Source organism: Sorghum bicolor, chromosome 10 (genome assembly GCF_000003195.3).
Source record: "Sorghum bicolor cultivar BTx623 chromosome 10, Sorghum_bicolor_NCBIv3, whole genome shotgun sequence".
In the NCBI taxonomy this organism is placed as follows: Eukaryota; Viridiplantae; Streptophyta; class Magnoliopsida; order Poales; family Poaceae; genus Sorghum; species Sorghum bicolor.
The window spans coordinates 471,787-494,040 of NC_012879.2; the positions used below are offsets into that span (position 1 = coordinate 471,787).

The 22,254-nt window shown below is 44.0% G+C and overlaps 2 protein-coding genes and 1 long non-coding RNA gene across 5 annotated transcripts; 2 read left to right on the forward strand and 1 right to left on the reverse strand.

The window, feature by feature from the left end:
• Positions 1,180-6,302, forward strand: LOC8067896. Of its 3 annotated transcripts, XR_002448408.1 has the most exons (10): positions 1,180-1,513; positions 1,701-1,823; positions 1,915-2,030; positions 2,109-2,178; positions 2,258-2,343; positions 2,654-2,729; positions 3,188-3,289; positions 3,409-3,560; positions 4,668-5,058; positions 5,758-6,302. It is a non-coding gene; the product is annotated as an uncharacterized LOC8067896 (long non-coding RNA). The 3 variants fall into 3 exon arrangements; XR_002448407.1 differs by having other exon boundaries at positions 3,409-5,058; XR_002448409.1 differs by having other exon boundaries at positions 2,654-2,726; positions 3,409-5,058.
• LOC8067898 (WAT1-related protein At1g09380) lies at positions 10,392-15,818 on the forward strand. Its single transcript, XM_002436297.2, has 7 exons — positions 10,392-10,901; positions 14,102-14,164; positions 14,337-14,453; positions 14,552-14,798; positions 14,883-15,041; positions 15,155-15,306; positions 15,480-15,818. Exons 1-7 carry the CDS (start codon positions 10,621-10,623, stop codon positions 15,631-15,633), a joined length of 1,173 nt encoding a protein of 390 aa, XP_002436342.2. The 5' UTR covers positions 10,392-10,620; the 3' UTR covers positions 15,634-15,818.
• Positions 20,293-21,416, reverse strand: LOC8067899 (B3 domain-containing protein Os06g0107800). The gene has a single exon (XM_002437641.2). The coding sequence runs from the start codon at positions 21,119-21,121 to the stop codon at positions 20,405-20,407; it is 717 nt and encodes a 238-aa protein (XP_002437686.1). The 5' UTR covers positions 21,122-21,416; the 3' UTR covers positions 20,293-20,404.

Sequence of the window (22,254 nt, forward strand, 5' to 3'; positions counted from 1 at the left end):
GCGGTGCTGCGCCTCTACGCACACCGTTGCTGCCACCAGAGCGCAGGTCTCTGCAATTCAATCACGTATCCATCGGAGTCGGAGTCGGAGTCGGAGCTCCTCGATCGTATTAACAACTCACCGGGAATGGTTTGGACCATCGGTAGTCCCATCACCTCTACCCAACTGTGGGTAGGAGGCACATCAACTTCAGCGGCGCCGCCGCGCAGGCGCAGCGGCCGGTACACAGGGCACACCTCGTCGTCCGCGTAGCCGTACTGCTGGTGGTGGTGGAGGAGTTGCCTCCCGAGATCCTCGCCGCCGCCGGCGTCTCCGAGTCGACGAACGGCCGCACGCGCAACCCAACTTCCGACGTCCAACGGCATGCGCACGCTCCCGGGCTCCGGGAACAGCCACACACCCACGTCCCAGTGCTGGTGGTGGAAGAGGGCGGTGCCGACGAGGTTTCTTGGCACGAAATCGGCGCCGTGGAGACCGAGCCAGGTGTGTCGGAAGCCATCGGGGTGCTTCTGGTGCTGGCCCGTGCCGAGGTCGTCGCCGACGCTGTCCCAGTCGCCGTGCCGCCCGTCCTCGTCGCGGCTCCGCAGATTCACGGCCTGAAGGTCCGTATCGCCGGCGTGGCGCGGTGTCGTGGGCTGGCCCGTGCCGAGGTCGTTGCCGACGCTGTCCCGGCCGCCGTGCCCGTCCTCGTCGCAAAGATCCAGCACGACCATCTCGCCCTCATCGCCGCTCCGCAGGTTCACGTCCTGGAGGTCCGTATCGCCGGCGTGGCGCGGTGTCGTGGGCTGCCCCATGCCGAGGACGTCGCCGACGCTGTCCCGGTCGCCGTGCCTGTCCTCGTCGCACAGCTCTAGCACGACCATCTCGTCGTCGTCGCGGCTCCGCAGGTTCACGGCCTGAAGGTCCGTATCGCCGACGTGGCGCGGCGTTGGAGCGGCGTGGGCTCGTCGGCGGCGTTTCTTGGTTTCTTGAGGGCGTTGCGACTTGCGAGTAGAAGAGCGAGCGAAGAGATGGCAAGGCAAGGAAAGAGCGGGCGGCGCCTGGCTTAAATTTCAGGCTGACGGTGACGGGGCAGGTCGGTTGACCAATGGGCCCGTATGTCAGCCTCGTATACAGAGAGGACTGGCCGGTAGGCCCCACGACTCCGTTTCCTACCTCTGCTGCCGCCCGCCGCCGCCGCCTGCCGCTGCCCGCTTCCTCCTCCCCTACGGCTGCGGCCTGGCGGGCATGGTCGCCCAGTCGCCGCCTCTTCCATGCGGCCTGGTGCAATCGAGCACTCCAATCACTAATCCAAGCAGGTGGACCTCACCCAACCCTTCCTCCAATGGCGTTTTGCCGTGACTTGCAGTGCAGGATCAAGGATGACGGGGTTCATAGATCTCCCGGCCGCGGGTGGGTTCAGCTTCGACCTGTGCCGCCGGAGCAATGTGCTCGGGTCGAATGGGCTCAACCTCCCGGGATTCAGGAAGACTAGGACAACCACGTGTTGGCTTCCATAAACCTGGGGGAAAAGGTATATGGTTTATTTTCATCCTAATGCAGAAATTCTCTTGAATTGATTCTCTGTCAAATCATAATTCCATCTTGATTTGCATCAAGTTGTGATTGAATAAATCTGATGACCATAATTTTAACTTTAACTACTTTGTGTTGTGTTTGAATTCATTGAGGTTAACATTTGACTATTGTTCTTGGGGCAGGCAGTCAGGCACAAGGGCAACTGAGGGGCCTATAGCTGCTGATAAGAACTGCGAGAAGATTCACTTTATGGCGCCAAACAAATATTGCTGTGGGAGCAGGAACTGCTGCTGACACGGTTACAGGTAGATGATGACAACAGTGAATTCTTGCTGCCCTTTCAAACTCTCAGTCCTTCCATTGAATTCCTTATTGACATTTGCCTCTTTACTTCAGACATGGTTAGCTCCCAGCACAGCTGCACCGTTATGCGCTACAGCTGCACCGTTATGCAACAGGCCGTGAATTAAGAGTTGTAGCTGCTCTTACACTGCTGAAATCACACTCTTCAGGTGAGCTCCTCTCACAGCTACATGTACAATTTTCTTGTCATTGTGTCAATATCTGACCTGCTTATGCCATTATGTTAGGTATCAAGGGCGTGTCAGTGCTGCCCTTGTTCTTGGTGCAGTGGAGTGTACTGGACCACATCTTCACACTGTTAGTAACTGAGTGTAGCTGTTTGTTACTTGTCGTAAGCGAAATATTGGCGTACTTACATTAACTTTGGAATCTGCAGGTTTATTCACATGGATCCACTGATACTCTTCCTTTTGCCACAATGGGTTCTGGATCTCTTGCTGCAATGTTTATCTTTGAATCGAGGTACAAAAAAAAGGCTTACTGTAAGTGAACCAGAGCGACAATTCGTGCATTCAACTATGTTTATTTTTAGGGGAATTTGCATTTAACTATGTTGGTAATAGAGTTCTGTCTTCTGTAAGCTGTGGTGACTGAGTTTGATATTGAATTCTTTTTATCTTCTAGTGGAAGGAGGGATACATGTTTGCTTTTATACCAAATGACAGTTTATGCATGGAACCAATCTGATGTGAATTAGACCATTGTAGTTTTGTTTCCTTGAATATTTTTAGGTTCATGCTGTGATGACATCCACTCTCTGTATTATGGACAGTCAATGGTCATGGCAGCATGATAGGCTGGCGCTCCTCCTTCCGTTCTTCACCAAGCTCCAAGCACCAGCTCGGGTAGTGAGTGCAGCCTGCTTTTCTTTGATTCTCTCCCCCACTGCAGCATAGATTTAGAGGTTTTTTTACTTGTAGTGTCAATACTTAGTGAACTAGCTGAAGCAAGTTTCTGCTTTGATAGTTGTTTGCTGGTTATGAGCACCTGTTGTGGACTTGTGACCAGATTAATATGAAAGTTAACCATCTTCATCTTTGTTCAGGAACTTTGGTTCAGGCTAAGTGTCCGCAAAAGTTTAGTGGAATCGAGATGTTGTTGGACTAAAAAAATTAATATGTTACACCTGGATTGACCAATATTTACGATGTAGTGGGACTTAAAGCTTTTCCTTTATGTTAAGATGTGTCTTCTGCCTGTGATAGAATGGCTATATTCATATATATGTTTTTGTTGTTGTGCATGTGCTCTATTAGTGTTGTTATAGATTGTTCTTAAATTAGTGGCCCCATTTTTTTTTCTGTAGAGTTTAGCTGAGGCATTATTATGGGTAAGTAACACAAGAAGTTCAGTGTTGAGGTTGCACCTGCTGCTCTCTTGGTTCCAGAGGGTAAATCTGTAAAGAACGGTAAAGCTTTTGATAGCTCTATTGCAAATTGGAATAATTGCTGGTTATGTTTCTGTCTTGTTGCTTTGGATGTACCGTGCTTATCAGTGTCACAAGAGTTTTTTAATCTTAATATGCAGGGAAGAGAAATGCAGAAGATGAAATTGAGAAGGTTGTGAGTGCCAAGAAACAAAAGCTACCTGAAAAGGTCGTGCCGGTTAAGAAGCAGCCCCCTCCAAAGAAAGTAGAGAGCAGCAGCTCTGAGGAGGATTCTTCAGATTCTGAAGTGGAGGTGCTATCACGTTCTTCTCTTTTGGCTCATGTTTGACCCTTAGTTATAAACTTATAATCATAAGCTATATGCTTGAACTGACTGCTTTGCTTTACTATGTCCAAGGTAACAAATAACGGTAACCAGGTCTGTAGCAGATTGATGTCTACATCGTGGATTACGTATAGCGGACTTAAGTTCCAATAATATTATCTAATAATCTCATATAATTTAGATATATGTATATCTTAAATAATGACTTTTTTAAACATTAGCAAATTAACTAAGTACAAATTAATAATAGACTAATAAACATATAACTTAAATAATATAGATATTTAATTGTATTTGGAGAGTTGATTCTCGATCAAATATATCTTAAATTAAGAATGAACTAGTTATGTTCTAGACTTGGGCTGCTATAGCGGATTGCTACGTCAAATAATGGCCGCTATAGCGGCTTGCTGTGTCAAATTGCGGGCGCTAAGTTCCAACCCACCATGTTGTAGCGGTAGTGGTAAGGGGCCGCTATTGCGGCTGCTACAAACGCTATTTAGTACCTTGACTATGTCAAAAACTCATAATTGATTGTACGGTAGTGTTTTCATTGTTACATATTCTGTGTGCTATTGATTGATTTTATTTAGTTTCTCTGATACTCTTAGGCTTGAGAGCTAGCTGTGTGCTATCTATTTGGTGTTGCAATTCCTTTATTGAATATGTGAGAAAAGTTTATAATATGTTTAAAGTAACCAATTGCATAAAAATGTATGTCATCAAGGAAAAGGCAACAAAAAAATTCCTTATCATTCTTTGGTATCTGGATATGATCATCTAAATACCTAGAACTGAGATTTAACATCAATTATTTGTTAGATGTTTGTATTATTGTTTCACATGCTGTTAATACCTTGGTTGTCAATTACAACAGTGTTTGAAAAGCAACATGGTTTTGCACCTTTTGCTTTTCTCCTTGATATATATTAACAAAGAAAAAATTTACTTGTTTAATGACATCAGTTTGCAGTTCCTCTTGTGCTTAAGAGGAAGCTAGTGTATGAATGAAACTTTGGCTTTTCATTTGATTTCTGTTAGAAACTTCTTACTAGAAAAAAGACATGTTTGCAGGCTAAGGTCCAGCCCAAGAAGGTTATTCAACCAAAGAAAGGTACACAACCTGCTAAACAGGAGTCCAGTGATGACAGTAGCTCTGAGAGCTCCTCAGATGATGCAAGCATTATCCACTTGCTTTTGGGGCTTTCTTTTTACTAAGATCATACATACTTATTTTTTTCCTTAAATTAAGAACCTTCCAAAAAACCAGTTGCCGGTAAATAAGCCACCTGCCAGTAGTCGCAGCAGTGATGACAGCAGTGGCAGTGATGATAGCAGTTCTGATGAGGAACCTGCAAAAAAGCCCACTGTCCTTTCAAAGAAGCCTGTCACAGCAGTTAGTAATGGTTCGAAACAGGTTAAGTCCGATAGCAGCAGCTCCGACAGTAGCTCAGATGAGGATGAAGTAAGTATTTGTTTCCTATTCTATCTTGAGAGATAAATCTTGAATGCTATTTGGATTCTTATTCTTGGATTTTTCTTTCCATTGATGACATTTGCAGTCTCTTTTTTCATCTGCTATGTGTTAAAATGATGGTTCACATCCTATTAATGTTCTTATTCGTGCATCTTGAGCTCCCACACTGCACTAGATGAATGAAATAGTACCCTTCTAACTATGAGATGTCCTATGAGGCAGCCCACAATGACACCAGGATCAGCTCTAATAAATTACTGAGGTCAAACTTAACATCAACAAGAACAATTTGTTAGCTAAAAAATTACAGAATTCCGTTTGGGTGCATTCATCCTGATAGCAAGGGCTGGATTTGCTCCTGCTTTGGACACCTATCTAAACGATGACAACAAAGATTTACTATTTGCTAACTAATGTGCACAGGATGCATTTAAATGTTTATAATATTTTCTCTTTATTTGTGAAATTAGGCAGTTATAAGTTTCATATGTAAAAATAATAGAGGAACACATGTATAGATACAACCCATGTACTAATGTACAATCCGGCACCACTGTAATTTCTGTGCTCGGTTACTGTAATCAGTAATCTCCAGCTTACATGATTAAAAAAAAGGTAATCTTCAGCTTACCTTGATTTCATTTTTCCTGGTTTCACTGACATTTGTCTTGCTTTCTTGCTTTTCAGAAACCTGCTGCTAACCCAAAGAAGCCTGTTGCCTCTGTGCAAAAGAAGACCCAAGAATCTGATAGCTGTGACAGTGATTCTGATGAAGATAAATCAGAAGATTTAATTTATTTGTGGATTCATATGTTGCACTTGTTTCTTAATTCATGCATCTTTGGTAGTTGTTCTTTGTCAAATATAGTTTGTCAGTAATATTCTTTATTCATGCATCTTCGATAGCTGTTCTTCGTCAAACATAATTTGTCAGTAATAATCCTGACACAAACAATATCTGTAGGATATTCGTGCTAAAGCTCCAGTAGTAGCGAAGAAAAAGGAAGAATCCAGCGTAATCCACACATTTTTTAATAGAGATAGCAGAGAGCAAACTCTAAATCATATTTGGTATGGCCAGTGGTGAAGCTACATACACATTAGGGGGTGCAAATGTATCTCTAAAATTATAAAAACAGTGATTAGGTCTAAAATTTCACTATATATGCACCTTCTATAAAAGATGTCTATACAACCACAAGCTAAATGCATCCCCTCTAATTTGCTCTAGCTTCGCCATTGGATATGACTAGGAATGGTTCCGGCTCCTTGCCGCTACACTCCACGGAGTAACCAAAACTGATCAAGTCAAAAATAGTGGTGGCACTTGCACTTGTCCTAGTTTAGTTTGAGAAGATTGAAGATATAAGTAACCTTTTGCTACAGTCACAAAACGGGACATAAACACAGCCAATGCAAGTAGTACTTACTATACTTTCAAAATACACCTAACTTTCACAATTTTTAGATCCGTATATCTGGTTTTCTCATTATGGGCGTCCCTAGATTGGAAAGCTAGAAACCAAAAATTTCACCAGGTCTATCTCAGCGAAAGTTTAATGAGAGTTTCATTTACGTTTAATTGTATGTCAAAATAGGTATTTTTGATAACATGATAATATTTTTATAGAAGAGAAAAAGAAGTGAGTTTCACAAAAGTAAATGTCTATTAAATAATAGAATGAAGTTAATTATACATTCGGAGTGGGTGTTTTATCCATATTTTATTTTATTTTATTTTATTTTATTTTATTTTATTTTACATGCTATAACAGTGTTAGAAAACAATGATACAAAACTCTCTACTGAGAAATAGGCTAATTGCATAAATACAACAGAATACTAAGGGCATGTTTAGTTCGCACCCTGAAAAGTTTTTGGGTACTGTAGCACATGTATAACTATAGCAATTACTGTCTAATTATGGACTAACTAGGTTCAAAGATTTCTCTCGCAAAATACATGCAAACTATTCTTTTTTATCTATATTTAATGCTCCATGTGTCCAAATATTCTATGAGATATGGTAAAAAGTTTTTGTTTAGGAAGGCCTAACAATAAAAAGTAGGGAAGCTGACCATGGGGTGGAGTACTTCTAGAATCGGAAACAAGTGCTCAAGCTATTTGAGTGGCCTACTAAAATTAATACTCTATTAGAGTTGGAGGATTTTATTTTTCAAAAAAAAAAGTTAGAGAAATTACTACTGGTGGTCTGGTGCTGTCGTCAGTGCGACTCATATCCCCACACACGGTGTCTGAGTCGCCGCCTTGCAGGCATGGAGTTGATCCAATTTCCAGTGTTTCTCATTCAAACAAAAAAAAGAAAAGAAAATAGGCCCAATAGGCCCCGGCGCCTTGGGGCCCACCGTTCATACCCAATGCGGCTTACTACATGCATGCACGTTTTCCGTCGTCACGCCAATGCAATGAGCTTGCTTGAGTTGAGTGATCAAGCCAAGACCTACACGCATCAAACACCCACTACGATTTAGCTGGAGATCGATGCAGGTATGTGTGACCCTACAAACCCGGATATATGCATATGCTAGCTAGGCTTCTCAGCTAGCCCAACCCTTTTTAGATTATGCATGGCAGAGAATAACAAATACCCCTTTTTTTAGATAATGAATAACAAATACCCTTAGCTAGGTTAATTACGCCAGCTTTGTTATATTATCGTGTTACTAAAAATCAGTATCTTTTATTACTGTATCGTTGACAGGAATTATATCTCCATTCCTAAATAAACCAATTCCTAGAGTTATCTTAAGTCAACCTTTGTTTTTATGTTTGATTGAATTTATAGTACAAAGTACAAATATTTACGACACCAAAACAACATATTACAAAAGTATAGTTTATGGTGGATCTAATGATATTAATTTGGTGTCAAAAACTTGGTTTTTTTTCCTATAAATTCTGTGAGATTTTAAAAGTTTAACTTAAGATAACTCTAAGAATTCATTTATTCAAGTACAGAGAAAAGGCGCCATCAATTTATTATTATTTACCAAAATATTAAATTTCAGCACCGAGAAGTAAACTGCAATTAAATACTACTCCCTCTGTTTTTAAAGTGTCACATTTGGTTTGTCCTAAATCATACATTGAAATCTTTAACCAACCATTTTTTTAAAAAATCCTTATAGTTTGACAATATATGAATTATATTATGATAGTATTTCTTGTAATAAATATATAAATATAAATCTTGTGACATGAAACTATATATTTTTTTTAAAAAAAATCAATGGTCAAATATACACAATTTAACTTAGGACAAACCAAATGTGACACTTAAAAAAACGGAAGGAGTATTCTAGAAGGATTGCTTGGTGTGTATATATTGTTGTGGTACCTTACCAAGGACTGTAAAAAGATCCTACTAAAATACCATTACTCATTCCGTCCATAAATATAATCTAACTTTGTCTGCACAAATCTGTCTATTTGGCTACTAGTTTCTTCTAGCTAGAATATAATCTTGCAAATAAATACAAGAGATTTTGTAACTAGCTAGTCATGTAGAGTTTAATTTGCCTCATTTTCCCCCCAAAATAAGGTAATGTATATGTGGTTATGCTATACTATATCAATACAATTCAGATGAAGGCACTGCACGTACCATGCTCGAGTCAAAAAACAATCCTTACATATTTTGGAGAGCAAAGGGAAGTGTAACGTAGGCAGATCTAGTAAAATATGTTAGGGTAGGCTCTTTCAAAGTCTCTACTACGGCGGCTGAAAAATTTATAGGAGTGACTTATGAGGGGCTCCATGATCCAAGTAGTGGTACTCGGACCTAGTGCAAGATCCGTCCATGGGGACACTCATCTATGCATCAAAACCTGAGACAAGGATATGCATAACAACAAGGTTGACATTAGTATGCATAACAAATCCATAGTAATTTGACAATGTTGAATCTAATGCTAGATATTTTATTACCTGGTGTACGTATTCTTGTCATTTTGGACAAAGATGAGGTCAAATTCAAGAATTAGCACTGTCGTCGATAGCTCTTAAAATAGTCTGTAGAAGTACTTTGATCAATTTATATAGTTTTATTCTTTTTGGCCATATTACAACAGAAAATCAAAATCGAACTACATGTTGGAAATCGTTTTGGTCCAATGAAACATGAATTGTGAAACCACAGGATATAGCACACAGAACAAAACTAGATAGCATGAATGCCAGTGCTGGTATATGTACCCAAAAAGGCCCACCGAACTTTATTGAAAATTTAGGCAAGACGGAGCAGATAGATAAATATCTACTAGATACTATATTTATTTGGACTATCAATGGATTTGAGCTCCAAATCTTTCATGTGTAACCGGTGGACTGAAAAGTACGTGGGTGGAAAATATGAAATGACAAAATACTTTGCGATTTTCACAATAAAACGTTGATCTGATTTCTGTACCTGGAGTATTTAATTAATTCCTGGTTCTGGGATTGTATTAGCACATTGTTTTTCTTCTTAGACTAATCTGTACAAACTAAATAATAAAATCTGAGAGATATAGATTTTGCCATGGATGAAATCGTTAAGAAGATGTGCCCACATGCAGATAAACATATCATTGTTCATAAATAATATATCTTCCTTCAACGTAGTATATGTGCTAGTAAATGAATAAAAGATATAAACAAAATCCAATGTAAGGAACTTCATAGTCATAACAAGCAAGCATTGATGCATATGGATGTATGCACACGCAGACAGGACGCACACTGATACGATGATGATGAAATTACCAGCATGCAGCTAGCGCAGCAGTGGCCAGTCAAACTGTGGGACGATAGAACCGCTAGCTATCATCATCCATGCAGATGCAATGCAATATATCCTTGGCGGAACGTAGCAAGTCATATCCACTGTTGTGCTGTGTTGGTACCAGGCTACCAGCTAGCAAGGATCGGATCGGATTGGAGAAGAAATCAAACCCAACCAAAAACGAGCAGGCAAACCATGAGCAGAATGGGATGACGGTCCATTCAACCAGATTTATCAATATCAATGAAAGAAGAAGAATCCCTCCCGTGCACGGATCGACGGACGGACGGACGGCCGGCCGGGTTCGTTCGTTTCCCATGCATCTTAATTTGTTTCCCGACGATGCATGCAACAAGTGCAGCTGCGGCATTCGATCGATCATATCGCTCGGCACCCACCCACCTCCCTCCGTCTCCATCCATCTAATTCTCACTGCCGCCATTAATAACTTTGTTTTTCGACTTCCTATATATAGATATAGACGACTGACTACTACTACACCTTCAATTCATCATCATCTTGTAGAGTCACCTACACTTCTTCTCCCTGGCTCCTCCGGCCGAGAGTCAATCTCCATTGCATGCCAACGGGCGGGCGGGCTCTCCACCCACCCTTCTTGCCGGCCGCGGCCCGCGCCCGTGCATTGCTAGAGCTGCTTCCTTTTCCTGCTCGTGTCCTCCGGCCTCCTCGATCGGTCGTCGTCTACGTGGCGGCGGCGCTCGCGGCATCTATCTAGCTAAGGAGGAGGAAAGCAGTTGACTACACACATGGCGGCGAACGGGGAAGATCGGCAGGCGGCGATGATGGCAGCGGCGCCGGAGGAGGAGGAGATCGTAGTGGAGATGCCCGTCAAGCCAGCGCCGGGGGCGTCGGCGTGGGAGACGGCGGCGCTGCCGCTGAGCATGGTGGTGGTGCAGGCGTTCACGGTGGTGATGCTGCTCCTGTCCAAGCTGGCGCTCAACACCGGCATGCGCCCATGCGTCCTCATCGTCTACCGCAACCTCGTCGCCACCGCCGCCGTCGCACCACTCACCTTAATCTTCGAGAGGTACGGTTACGTTGTGCGAATAAACTTCCAGCTTTTTTTTTAGTTGCGATCAATCGAGAATACATACCTGCAAACAATTTATTTTGTCATGCAAGTTAAAAATTCCTGTCATGCATTGTGTGCTATTGTTAGTTTTTCCTTGTCGATTTCTTTCTTCTCGTTACTTGAAAAATAACTCGTATAGCATATGCACAATTATATAGCAATATATATAAGTCTATAACATTAACTCTGCTAATTCTTCACAAGATATATATACATATAGAATTAATCTAGACACATTTCTTCTCATTAATTATTCTCACATACATGCATAGTAGGTGGTTACACGAACACCTCCTGTGAATATGTGATGTGAAAAAGCACTAATACACAAACTAAATGCACATACAAAATTGTTTATTTCCTGCTGGTCTCTAGATACATACGTACGTATACGTCGCTATGTCAACACGAGTAGTACATGATGATGCGCGCTTCAATAATATATATTTTTCACAAAAGATTTTTTTTTGTTTGCTTTGACCTGAACTGAATCCATAAAAGATATGTACATAGATTTTTCAGTTGCACTCGCATGCATGCACGCCCTGGTCGGCGCCGCATGGCAACGGTACAACACATTTCATTTTATTATTTTTTATATTTTGAAACAGCATGTCAACAGTACTAGTCATCCTAAAGATTTTATTTTTATCTAATTATCTTGAAATGGCATGACAAGTTGACAACAATCACCGTACATGTTTTATTTTTCGAAAGGAGTAGTTGACAATAGCGTGCACATGCAGTACACTTTGCCCTGTACCGCTCTGTACGTACGTATCTAGTAAGTACATATTATAGATATGTATAAGTATATATTCATATTAAATACTACTGTAGAAGATTTTGTTCGTGCATGCACATTTTTGATGATGTGTGTGCATATATACCGAATACGACTACATGGAAATATATTTTAACGCCAAGGAACGACATTTTTCAGTTGAGCTATCACCCGTCCGGATGCCACGTGACAACAGTATACTACCTCCCTTCCCTTTAGGCCCTCCCCACCCAAAATTTTTTCATCCATCCATCGAATCTTTAGACACATGTATGGAACATTAAAAGTAGATAAAAAAATAAACTAATTACACAGTTTAGTTAAGAATCGCGAGACGAATCTTTTAAGCCTAGTTACTCCATGATTAGCCTTAAGTGCTACAGTAACCCACATATACTAATGACAGATTAATTATGCTTAATAAATTTGTCTTGCAGTTTCCTGACGAGCTATGTAATTTGTTTTTTTTATTAGTTTCTAAAAACCCCTCCCGACATCCTTCCGACACATCCGATGTGACACCTCAAAAATTTTCGTTCCCAATCTAAACAGGCCCTTAATAAGGCGCACATGCATAAAGTCAAACTCTAAAAACTTTAATTAATAGTTTGTCTAACAATTTTTAATTTTTAACTATCATAATTTAAAATTGATATGTAGATTCATAAGCAATTGTATTATCCAATAATCATAAATTTATAAACATAATTAATAATAATATAAAGTAAATAAATAGTCAAAAAATACTCCCTTTGTCCCACAAAGAATGTAAATCTTACTTTCCGAGAAGTCAAATGATCTTTAAGTTTGACCAAATTTATATAAGATGTTACAGTTAGATCTCTAATTAAGTTTATTATGAAAATATATTTTATGCCTAATCAAATGATACTTATTACACATTATAAATATCAATACCTTTTAAATTATATTTGGTCAAAATTAAAAATCTTTGACTCTTCGGGATACGAGGATTACATTCTTTTTGAGACTTTTTGGGACCGAGGTAAGTAATTTAGAAGATCGTACCATTCCAAACCATGCCTTATAAAACGGAATAACTAGTGTTTGTATAAATAAAATAAATAAGCCTATTTCAACACAGCAATATGTACGTACTCACAGTTACAGATACCAATTAATTAAATCAACATATATATCAAATATGATACTTTAATAATAGAATAGTTTGGGTCCTTGAATGAAAAAGATAGATGACTGGATTGATGACTATTTGCATCCGGGATCCAAGGGGCAGCAGCTACTATCTGTTGACTGCCAACTGTATATGTACCCTGTTACCCCCAAAAGACGATACAACCTCAACCTGAATCCATTGCAGTGCACATCTCCATTGACCCCTGCTGCGTTCAGATTCGAAGAAACCGCGAAATTTCAAAGCGATTTGATCTCTGTCTTTGTCGTCCTTTTGGATTAGCTAGTGCCTACGAGCTACAACTAGAGCTAGCTAGTACTTCTCTGATGAACAGGGACAGGATTTAGAGTGGCTTGTCGATGTGCATGGCTTCCACTAATTGCAGTGCTAATGGGTAATGCATGCATGGCCATCTGATTCAGCACTAGTCAGTCAGGAGACAGAAAATCGAAGAGCTGTCTCTGTCAGACTCATGTCGCCGTCGCGTCTCATGCCTCACAGACAGATATAGCGAACCTCACGCCTCACCCTCTTGTGAGCGATGACTGAGATCATGCCTTTTTGCTGCCTCCATGACCAAAAGACCCCCATGAGTCTGTGTCTGTCCCTCACCCTCACTCCATTGATTCTTACTGCACTGTCAGCACCTGCATATCATTAGGACGTCCTCAATGGTTTCTAAATAGCTACTTTATAAAGAATTTCATTGGTTGTTAAAAAGAGAGATCAAATAGTTAGCGACTCCTAAATAGCTAGTCTAGCACGATCTCTCAGAAGCACCTCTCACAACTCATGTAAACTTTCCACTACAATGTTCATTTTTTAATTTCTTTGCCCCATCTAACTAGCTATTTGTAAATTATCGTTGCGGACACCCTTATCGTATGATGCCTAGTTCTCTGCGTGCTAATTAATGCAAAAAGATATCAAGAGAAGGCGAATTCAGCTTTGCTACACACAATGTGTATGCCAAAGGTTGATGACAGATCCGTACCTACTACTTCCATTTTCAGTGTTTTCCAATGTTATTGCTCATCCGTCTCTGTTATACATACTTGTTCTTCTTCATGGTACGATCACGATGCACTACCAACTTCTTGTTAACACAGCAGTTAGAAACTGTTGACTACATATGTCCTGACTCCTGATATAGCACGATCGATTGATCTTCTCCGATTCCTTTTCATGATTTCTTTCCATGTTGGTTTGTTGCAGGGAAATGTGGAAGAAACTGAACTTGGCTGTGTTGGGTTTGATTTCCTTAAATGCTACATTTGCGTGAGCACTCGCACTCAGCCTGATTTCAGTTGTCATACTCCCCTGTCTTTTCCCAACGAATGCTACAAGACAAGAGAAACTGTTATGGAAACCTTTACTTCATTGATCTATATATACATATAACTTGATGATCTGCTTGGAAGAAGTAAAATTGTTGTTACGTATGACGCAGAGTGGTGTTGGCGATGGGGCTGTACTACTACGGCCTGCAGGTCACAAGCGCCGCGTACTCCGTCGTCTTCCTGAACCTGATCCCCATCGTGACCTTCGCCATTGCAATCTTGGTCAGGTACGCAAACAAACCAAAACATACATGGATCTTTGGTGGTATATATGCATGTCTCCCATTTTGCGCGTGTGGTGTGATTCGTATGTAAATGCATTCAGAGCCGAGAAGGTGGCGTTGGGGAAGTGGCCTAGCAGGCTGAAGGTCCTAGGCGCCCTGACGTGCGTGGGCGGGACGATGATCGTGAGCCTGCTCAAAGGCCATCTTCTGCACCTGTGGCCTACGCACCTGCTGAAACTCTCCCACGGCAGTGCACCGGCGAGCGGCGGCCATCACCATGACATGCTCACCGGCACACTGTTCCTGTCCGGCAGCTGCCTGAGCTACGCCGTGTGGTTCATCGTGCAGGTATATATATCTAGTATTTGCTTTGAAGAGCTGATCGAAATCCACATCTCCCTGATCGCTCCATCGTGCATCCAATGACGATAGGCAAGGGTCGGGAAGGTGTTTCCATCAATGTACTGGGGGACGATGCTGACGTGTCTGTTAGGAAGCATACAGGCCTTCGTCGTCAGCCTGTTCCTCAGCCATGACAGGGCAGACTGGAGGCTCAAGTGGGACCTGCAGCTTCTGACAGTGGTCTACTCGGTAATTATATATACTGATTGACAAACCAGAGTGATCAACTAGTATGATCAATAGCCTGAATCCTGATGGATTACACATTTATCTTCTGCTGATGACGAATCATCATGCACCAGGGCGTGCTGAACACAGGCATCAACTTCGTCCTCATCTCATGGGCGGTGAGCCGTCGTGGGCCCATCTACCCTTCCATGTTCAATTCACTGTCACTGATCATCACCGTGGTGATGGACTCGCTGCTGCTCGGCACCAAGATCTACGTTGGAGGGTGAGTGAGCCTGCACCTTTTCATTTCAGGCCTGATGCTACTGTACTGTAACTGTAGCAAATCCGACAACTGAGCTAGTCTAGTGGCCGGTGATCAGTAAAATTCAGATGGCAATATGGCATATGTATGTATATAACTACTAATAAGTGGTGTTTATATATGTGCAAGCGCAGGGTGGTGGGGGCGCTGCTGATCATCGTGGGGCTGTACGCATTCCTGTGGGGGAAAGGCAAGGAGCTGCAGGCTGCAGCGGCGGAAAAGAAAAAGAAGCTGGAGCAAGAGCAGGAAGAGGAGGAGCAGAGGCGGGGCGAAAGCGAGATGACCTAGCTAGTCTCTAATAAGTTGCTAGCAACAACCTGATTATGATTATGGGGGTGCTAGTAGCAATTGTAGTCTAACTATATACTGTGAGGCAATATATGTAAACCTAGTGATGGTAAGGTAAGACGACTGATGATATATCATCCATGCTAAATTGAACACCTGAAAGAGAAAAGAGAACATATTTTCAGAATTCATGCCAACCCCCCCCCCCCCCCCCCGCGTCGTCGCTCAGGCGACTCGGGGGCGAACACCACCGGCGGCCGGAAAACTACCTCGACGGAGCAAGCCCTCTGCCGCCGTCGCTGCTCACCGGAGAGCGGCGGCGGCGGCCCGCGGCGGCGCCCAACAAAGCTGCTGTCCGCAACCCCATGCTCCCTCCACTCGCTTCCCCTTTCCTCCTTCCGAGCCTCCTCTCTCCATGGTGGTCGGCGGCCGGCGTGGCCGGATTGGGTCAGATCCGCGCCCTCCATGGCCGGATCCGGGTCCTGCCTACCTGGATCCGCGCTCAGGGAGCCAGTGCGGTGAAGGCCTCTCCTACGTGCTGGCCTGCCGCGGCAGCAGCTGGGCAGCCGCCTTGTGGCTGTCCCAGGGCGCGGCGCGCGGTGGCGTGTCCTGCTGAAGTGCTGGCCTGCCGCGGCAGCACCTGGGCAGTCGCCTTGTGGCTGTCCCAGGGCGCGGCGCGCGGTGGCGTGTCCTGCTGGCGCTGCTGCCCCGGGCGTCGTCCTCTCGCGCTGGATCGTCGGACGGCGTGTGACGACGCGGCTTCTTCGCCCTGTGCGTCTCAGCCTTCCCCGTCAGCTCCGTTTCCCCTCCAACGACACCTCCGGCACAGGGGCGGGTGCGGCTGATCCACTGCGCCACCACCGGCGTGAGTTCTACATCTACAACAACGGCGCTCTTCCTCCCCTTCGTCTCCGGTGGGCCGGGGGCCGCGGCTGGCCTGTCGTGCGGTCCTGGCCAGCAGCCGTGGCAGGCTAGGACCGGACGTATGGCTGGTCATGGTGCGCGCCTCCCACTAGTGCGGGCGAGTCCGGCAACGGCTCCGCGTAGTGTGACGGCGACCGGCGACCCTCTCTGTCTCGGCATGGTATCTTGCCGGTGCGCGCCTCCCACTATCGCGGGCAAGTCCGGTAACGGCTCCGTGAGGTGTGGCGGCGGCTGGCAAGCTCCCTAGCCCCCGTCTCGTCGTAACTTGCCAGTGCGCGCCTCCCACTTCCGTGGGCGAGTCCGGTAACGGCTCCGCGAGGTGTGGCGGCGGCTGGCAAGCACTCCGGCCCCCGTCCGGCTAGGTTTGGATGTTGTCGTGCCTACTGCTGTCGCGGGCGAGTCCGGCTTCGGCTCCGCGCGGTTTGGCGGCAACCGGTCTTTCCACTACCTCCCTGTCCATGCGCCTTTGCTTGTCTGTGTAGGTGTCAACGCCGTTTTGGGCGTGTCAACGGGGAGTACTTGCAATGGTTCTAGGCGAAAGCTTAGCTCAGATGTTTTTGGGCCAGTGACGAGATCTCCTTCCTAAAGGCGTCACTGAAGAACCTCAGTTTTGGTTGCAGTCTCCTCGTTTCGACCCGCTCAACACCTCTGGCACATGACTTGGGCGAAAGCCGTGCCAATGCCCATGTGGAGCTCCTCTTCATGCTTGGCTGACGATGACTACGTTGCGACGTCGTTCACCTCCATGGAGGCATCGTCAATGAGTTCATGTGTCTTGGTGATTGTGGTAGTGCGGTTGTTGTTCTTGCTCTTCTCCTTTTCTCTCTACTCTTCTCTCCTCTCCTTTGCTTGCTGGCACTTTTCACCCCCTGCTTGGGCGTGTGCCGTTGTAAACATGTAAACAAATGTGTAACTTTATCCGGCCGTTTTGGGCCACTATATTTATAAAATTCAGGTGGGGAACGCCTCTCCTCCGGTGACCTTCAAAAAAAAAATATTCAGAATTCATCACATGCAGTCCAGTACATATATATGACGTACTTAATGTTAGCTATATTGAATGGGCAGAATTGCAATGAAGCCTGCATTGAGGGTTGACGACTTGACGTGTTTCCCTCCATGCATGCATGTTGCATGATATATCTATCAATCTTGTTTCAGTCTCTTGAATTTTGCTCCAGGCCAAAAACTATGTTAATAAGCTACCTAGACAATGTGATTATGGCATGACCATATATTCATGCATAATATGCACGACACAAATCATATCGTCGATGATCATCCATTTTTTTTCTTCTTCTTATTTCAGCCTTTCAGGCCGGGGACAGGGTGCAGATGGTATTCATGAACCAATTGTTGGCGACGTACCGGTGAGTTGCTTATAAGATCGCGTGCTAGCTAGCTAGATGACGTGTCTACCCAACAAAAGAGCCACGTATTATTGCCATTCATTTATTATGCCAGTTAAGGTTTTAACCATCGCTTCCTCTCACAGTTTTCTGGCACAATCCTTTTTCCGTGTGTTTTCTGAAAAGTGTCAGTCAATAGCGCTGTATATACAACTTCAGAGGCCGATCTTCTTTCTCCTTCTCTGAACTTGTTTATTTCCCGAGCCACAGCAGCATAACCGTTGTTAGCTGTTCCTTTCTCCCCACCCTGAGAATGTATTCCATCACCTCTTAATGAAATACTGGTGAATGGCCTGGTCGCGAAAAAAAAGAATGTATTCCATCATCTCCTTTGCTGAATTAGCCTCGGCTAGTCTGCATCTTATTGTCTCCTCCATGTTTAGCTCTCTCCGCAGCCCCTGGCCTCCTTACATTTCAACAGCAAGTGTGCCATCTTTGTTGCTTCTAAATCCTTTTTTTTGGTGAAAATGTCGAAATGCACAACCTCTAAAGCTCTGCTTCGACTCAAAAAAAAAAAACCTCTAAAGCTCTGCTCGCCTGTCGTCTTGCGTCATCATGTGTTACAATAATGTCCAAAACTGCAACCAGTATCCAAATAAGGTAGGCTACGTAAATAAAAAGTGTGTATTGTTTTTTCTCAAAAACAAAGTCATTGTTTGTACATCATATTACTCAACGCGAAGAGCTGCAAGATCCACAAATCAATATCTTCTCATTTTTCAATATGCCTGTTAATCAATTACCAAACATATGAGATATGGATTTAAACGGGGTTAATCCAGTAGCTACTTGCATTGGCAAACCTCCTACTTTTTTATATAATAGAAGATTTTTTTTTGAACGTAATGGCAGGAGCTCTGTCTTTCAATTAAGAGAGGAAATAGTAGTTTATATATAGGTGGAGAGGGCGCGCCCCCTTAAGGAAAACAATTACAGTTTTGTAGATTATCTCCTCCTAGCTAATGTCCTCTTCCTTTGTTGAATATCCTCTTTGACTCCGGCTTCATTCTCTAAAGAGAGAAAATCACAAAATTATTGCTAGTTAACCACTACAATGCTAGTTTACAAAATAAATCTGACTCATCAGTTCTTGAAAAAAATGGCTAACCAAAAAACACGAAGACCGCATTCTCTAACTAGTCAGGTTTTTATCATCATCAAACAAAAAAAAAAGAAAAAAAGCGGGTTGGGACTTGGGAGCATGACGAGAAGCTTTCTCTTGCGGCCCAGTCGGCCCAATAGGCTCCGGCGCCTTGGGCCCAACCCGGCTTGCATGCATGCATGTTTTCCGTCCTCGTGCCGATGCAATGAGCATGCGAGCTAGTAGCCTAGTACTCTCTTTATACCTATAAGACCATAAAAAAGTTATTTTAGATCAGATTTAGATTAAATATTGGAAATATAAATTATAAATAATTTTTAAGTTATTAAGTTTAGAAATATAAAAATCATATAAATGGATTTGTCTTCAAAAGTATTATATATATATATATAATACTTTTTAATAAATATTTTTATAAAAAAAAAATCAAAGTTAGACTTTTAAGACCGTATTGTTGTCCCGCTGCCCATCTCATACATGCACCTGGACGGCTGGACCTAGCGGTGGCCGGCGGTGAGGTGGCTTAGTAGGCCGACTGGCGGCGGTTACTTTTGATGAGTGGCAGCGCCGCTGCCGCCTGTCGGAGATGAAGGGTGCGTACGTGGCAAAAGAGACGAGTGGTGACTGGTCATGAGGAATGGGAAACCGGTCGACCGGTCAACGCGCACGGGCGGGAAGTTCCTCGTTGCTTCCTGGCCCTGTTCTATAAATAGCGCGCTATAGCGGACCCTATAGCGCTATTTAGCGTTTCTGGAAGAGGACTGCTAAGCTATGGAGATTTTAACGCTAAATGATTGTTCCCGCTATTAGCAGCTAATAGCGCGCTAATTTCGCTAAATTGGGTTAGTTTAGCGCCGCTATTTGGCCTTGGGATTCATTTTCATCGGCCCGAATAACTTGGAGGCCCAAATAGCAGGGATATGCTCCTATGTGATGTATGTTATTATTGATATATCATGTATGAACTACGAACTTTGATGTAATATGTTAGTAACCATTTGAATATCTATCACTATTGGTATTCATAATGTTTTCATCTTTATTATGTGTAAAATTACATGATATTTGACATATTTTTTGCTCAACCGCTAAATGGCTTAGCCCGCTATTAGCGCGCTATAGCTTTTCTTAGCCTTGTATAGAGACTGCCGCTAAGAGGCTTAGCACGCTATTTAAAAGCCTGCTTCCTCGGCTACGACAACCAGTCGACCATGGATCGATTTGATCCATATATATACATGTAAAAAAATCCCTGTAATTTATATTATTATTAATTTCTGGCTTTTGGCAACGCACGCATTCATGCGAGGGTGTAAATTACTAATCTACATCGTCGTCAAATAAGCTGCAGATCAAGCAGCACCGGCGCCTCCGTACGAAGCTCCAGCAGGTTGACGCCGAACAGCCGGAGCCACCGCCCGCGCTGCCGCTGGGCCTCCTCCTCTTCTTCTTCGTCTTCCACGACAACTGCATCCTGATCTGCCTGCTGCTGGTGCTGGCCGGAGAAGACAACCAAGCCCTGCGGCTGCTGGTGCCGTAGTGTTACCGGTGGCAAGGCGGCGAGCATCGCCGCCGGGACGACGACCGCATGCGGCACCGCCGCGCCCTGCTCCCCGGTACGACGACTACTCCGCCTCTGCCGGTGGCGGCAGTCGATGAAGAGCCTTGCGCCGTCGCGGCAGAACGTGACGGTGTCCCCGGCCACGAGGCGCTTGTCGCGGACGTAGCGGTTCCACCCTTTGGTCATCACGTAGCTCTGGCTGCTGCTCCAGTAGGAGTAGCGGAACCGCCACGCCGCCGGCGACGTCCCGCCACTGCGGGCGTCGTGGAAGCACAGCACCGTGCCCCGCGACCTGGCCGCCGCGCCGCGCAGCGGCAGGTGCCGCTCTGCGAACTGCTTGGGCACCACCAGCCGATTCAGCTTCCCCACGTCGCTCTGTGTCACCACCTTCTCGAACATGTGCTCGCGCCTGCCGCTGCCGCTGTCGCTGCTGTGGCTGTAGTTGCTGCCCGCCGCCGTCGACTCCAGCTCCGGCGCGAGCGTCAGGGCCATCTGTATGCAAGCCAAAGCCCCAAGCGATCGATGATGCAGATGCAGTGCACTGGATCGATATCTGGTAGCTGATGGATGGTGAATCCGCGGCTGTCTCTCGTCTGATCTGAATTTATAGGGAACGAGAACGAAGCAATTTGGACCTGCTAGTGCTAGCTAGTAGGGTGTCTCTGACTTTTCTGCACAAGGGAGGGATTAGAGTAGTTTAGCAATATGACGACGGGTGTTTATGTAATGTGTTCCCTGTCCTGTGAGGAAATTGTAACACATCTATTCCTCCATTGTCATTTCGCCAGAGCCTGCTGGATTCTTGTGGGAGCTCAAATAAGTCTTTCCAAATTGAGTGGCTCCTTTTGCAGATTTTGGAAAGTCTAAAATCCCAGCTTAATGTTTCCTTTTTCATGGAGATTATTATTGTCTTGATGTGCTGGAGCATTTGGTCTGTCCGAAAGAGAGCCGCATTTTCAGAGGACAAGCAACATCGTTGGAAAGGTGCAAGCACTGCTTCAAAGAAGTCTTTAGCCTAGATATTCTTTAGACGAAGAAGCGGCATTTTCCTTTAAATGTTTCATGGCTAGAGCAGTTTGTGCAATCTGTCTCATATTCTTCTGTGTTGTATTGTGCTTTGCTCAGTTGTTTTTTTTTTCTTTTGCTAAAAAAAATCCATTTGCAGGCATAAGCCAACCGGGTGCTCGTACTAGTAAACTCTTGAATAATGGTCAATTGATTAACAGTAAACTCTTGAATAATGGTCAATTGGTTAACAAAGTCAACTCCTTGCTTTGTCGCATTGTTTGAATAGTCCTTGCTCAAATTTTGTACTTGCAAGTACTAGTATACTGTATATAGCTAGCACGACAAGATGATCGAGATGCCAGGCATTTTGCTCTTCTAAACAAAGACAACATGGCAGATATATACATAGCCTATCAATCTATAGCTTAGAGTGCAGGAGACACTAATAATGATGAATTGATTATGCTTAGAGATGAGCTGCATCAAGCTGGATACATACTACATATATATATGTGCCTCTGCAAGTCTTAGAGTATCATTTACTACAGCTTTAGGCTTATATATACTGCCATTATCGAGAGCGAGCGATCGGGCAAACGTGAGAGGTTTATCGATAA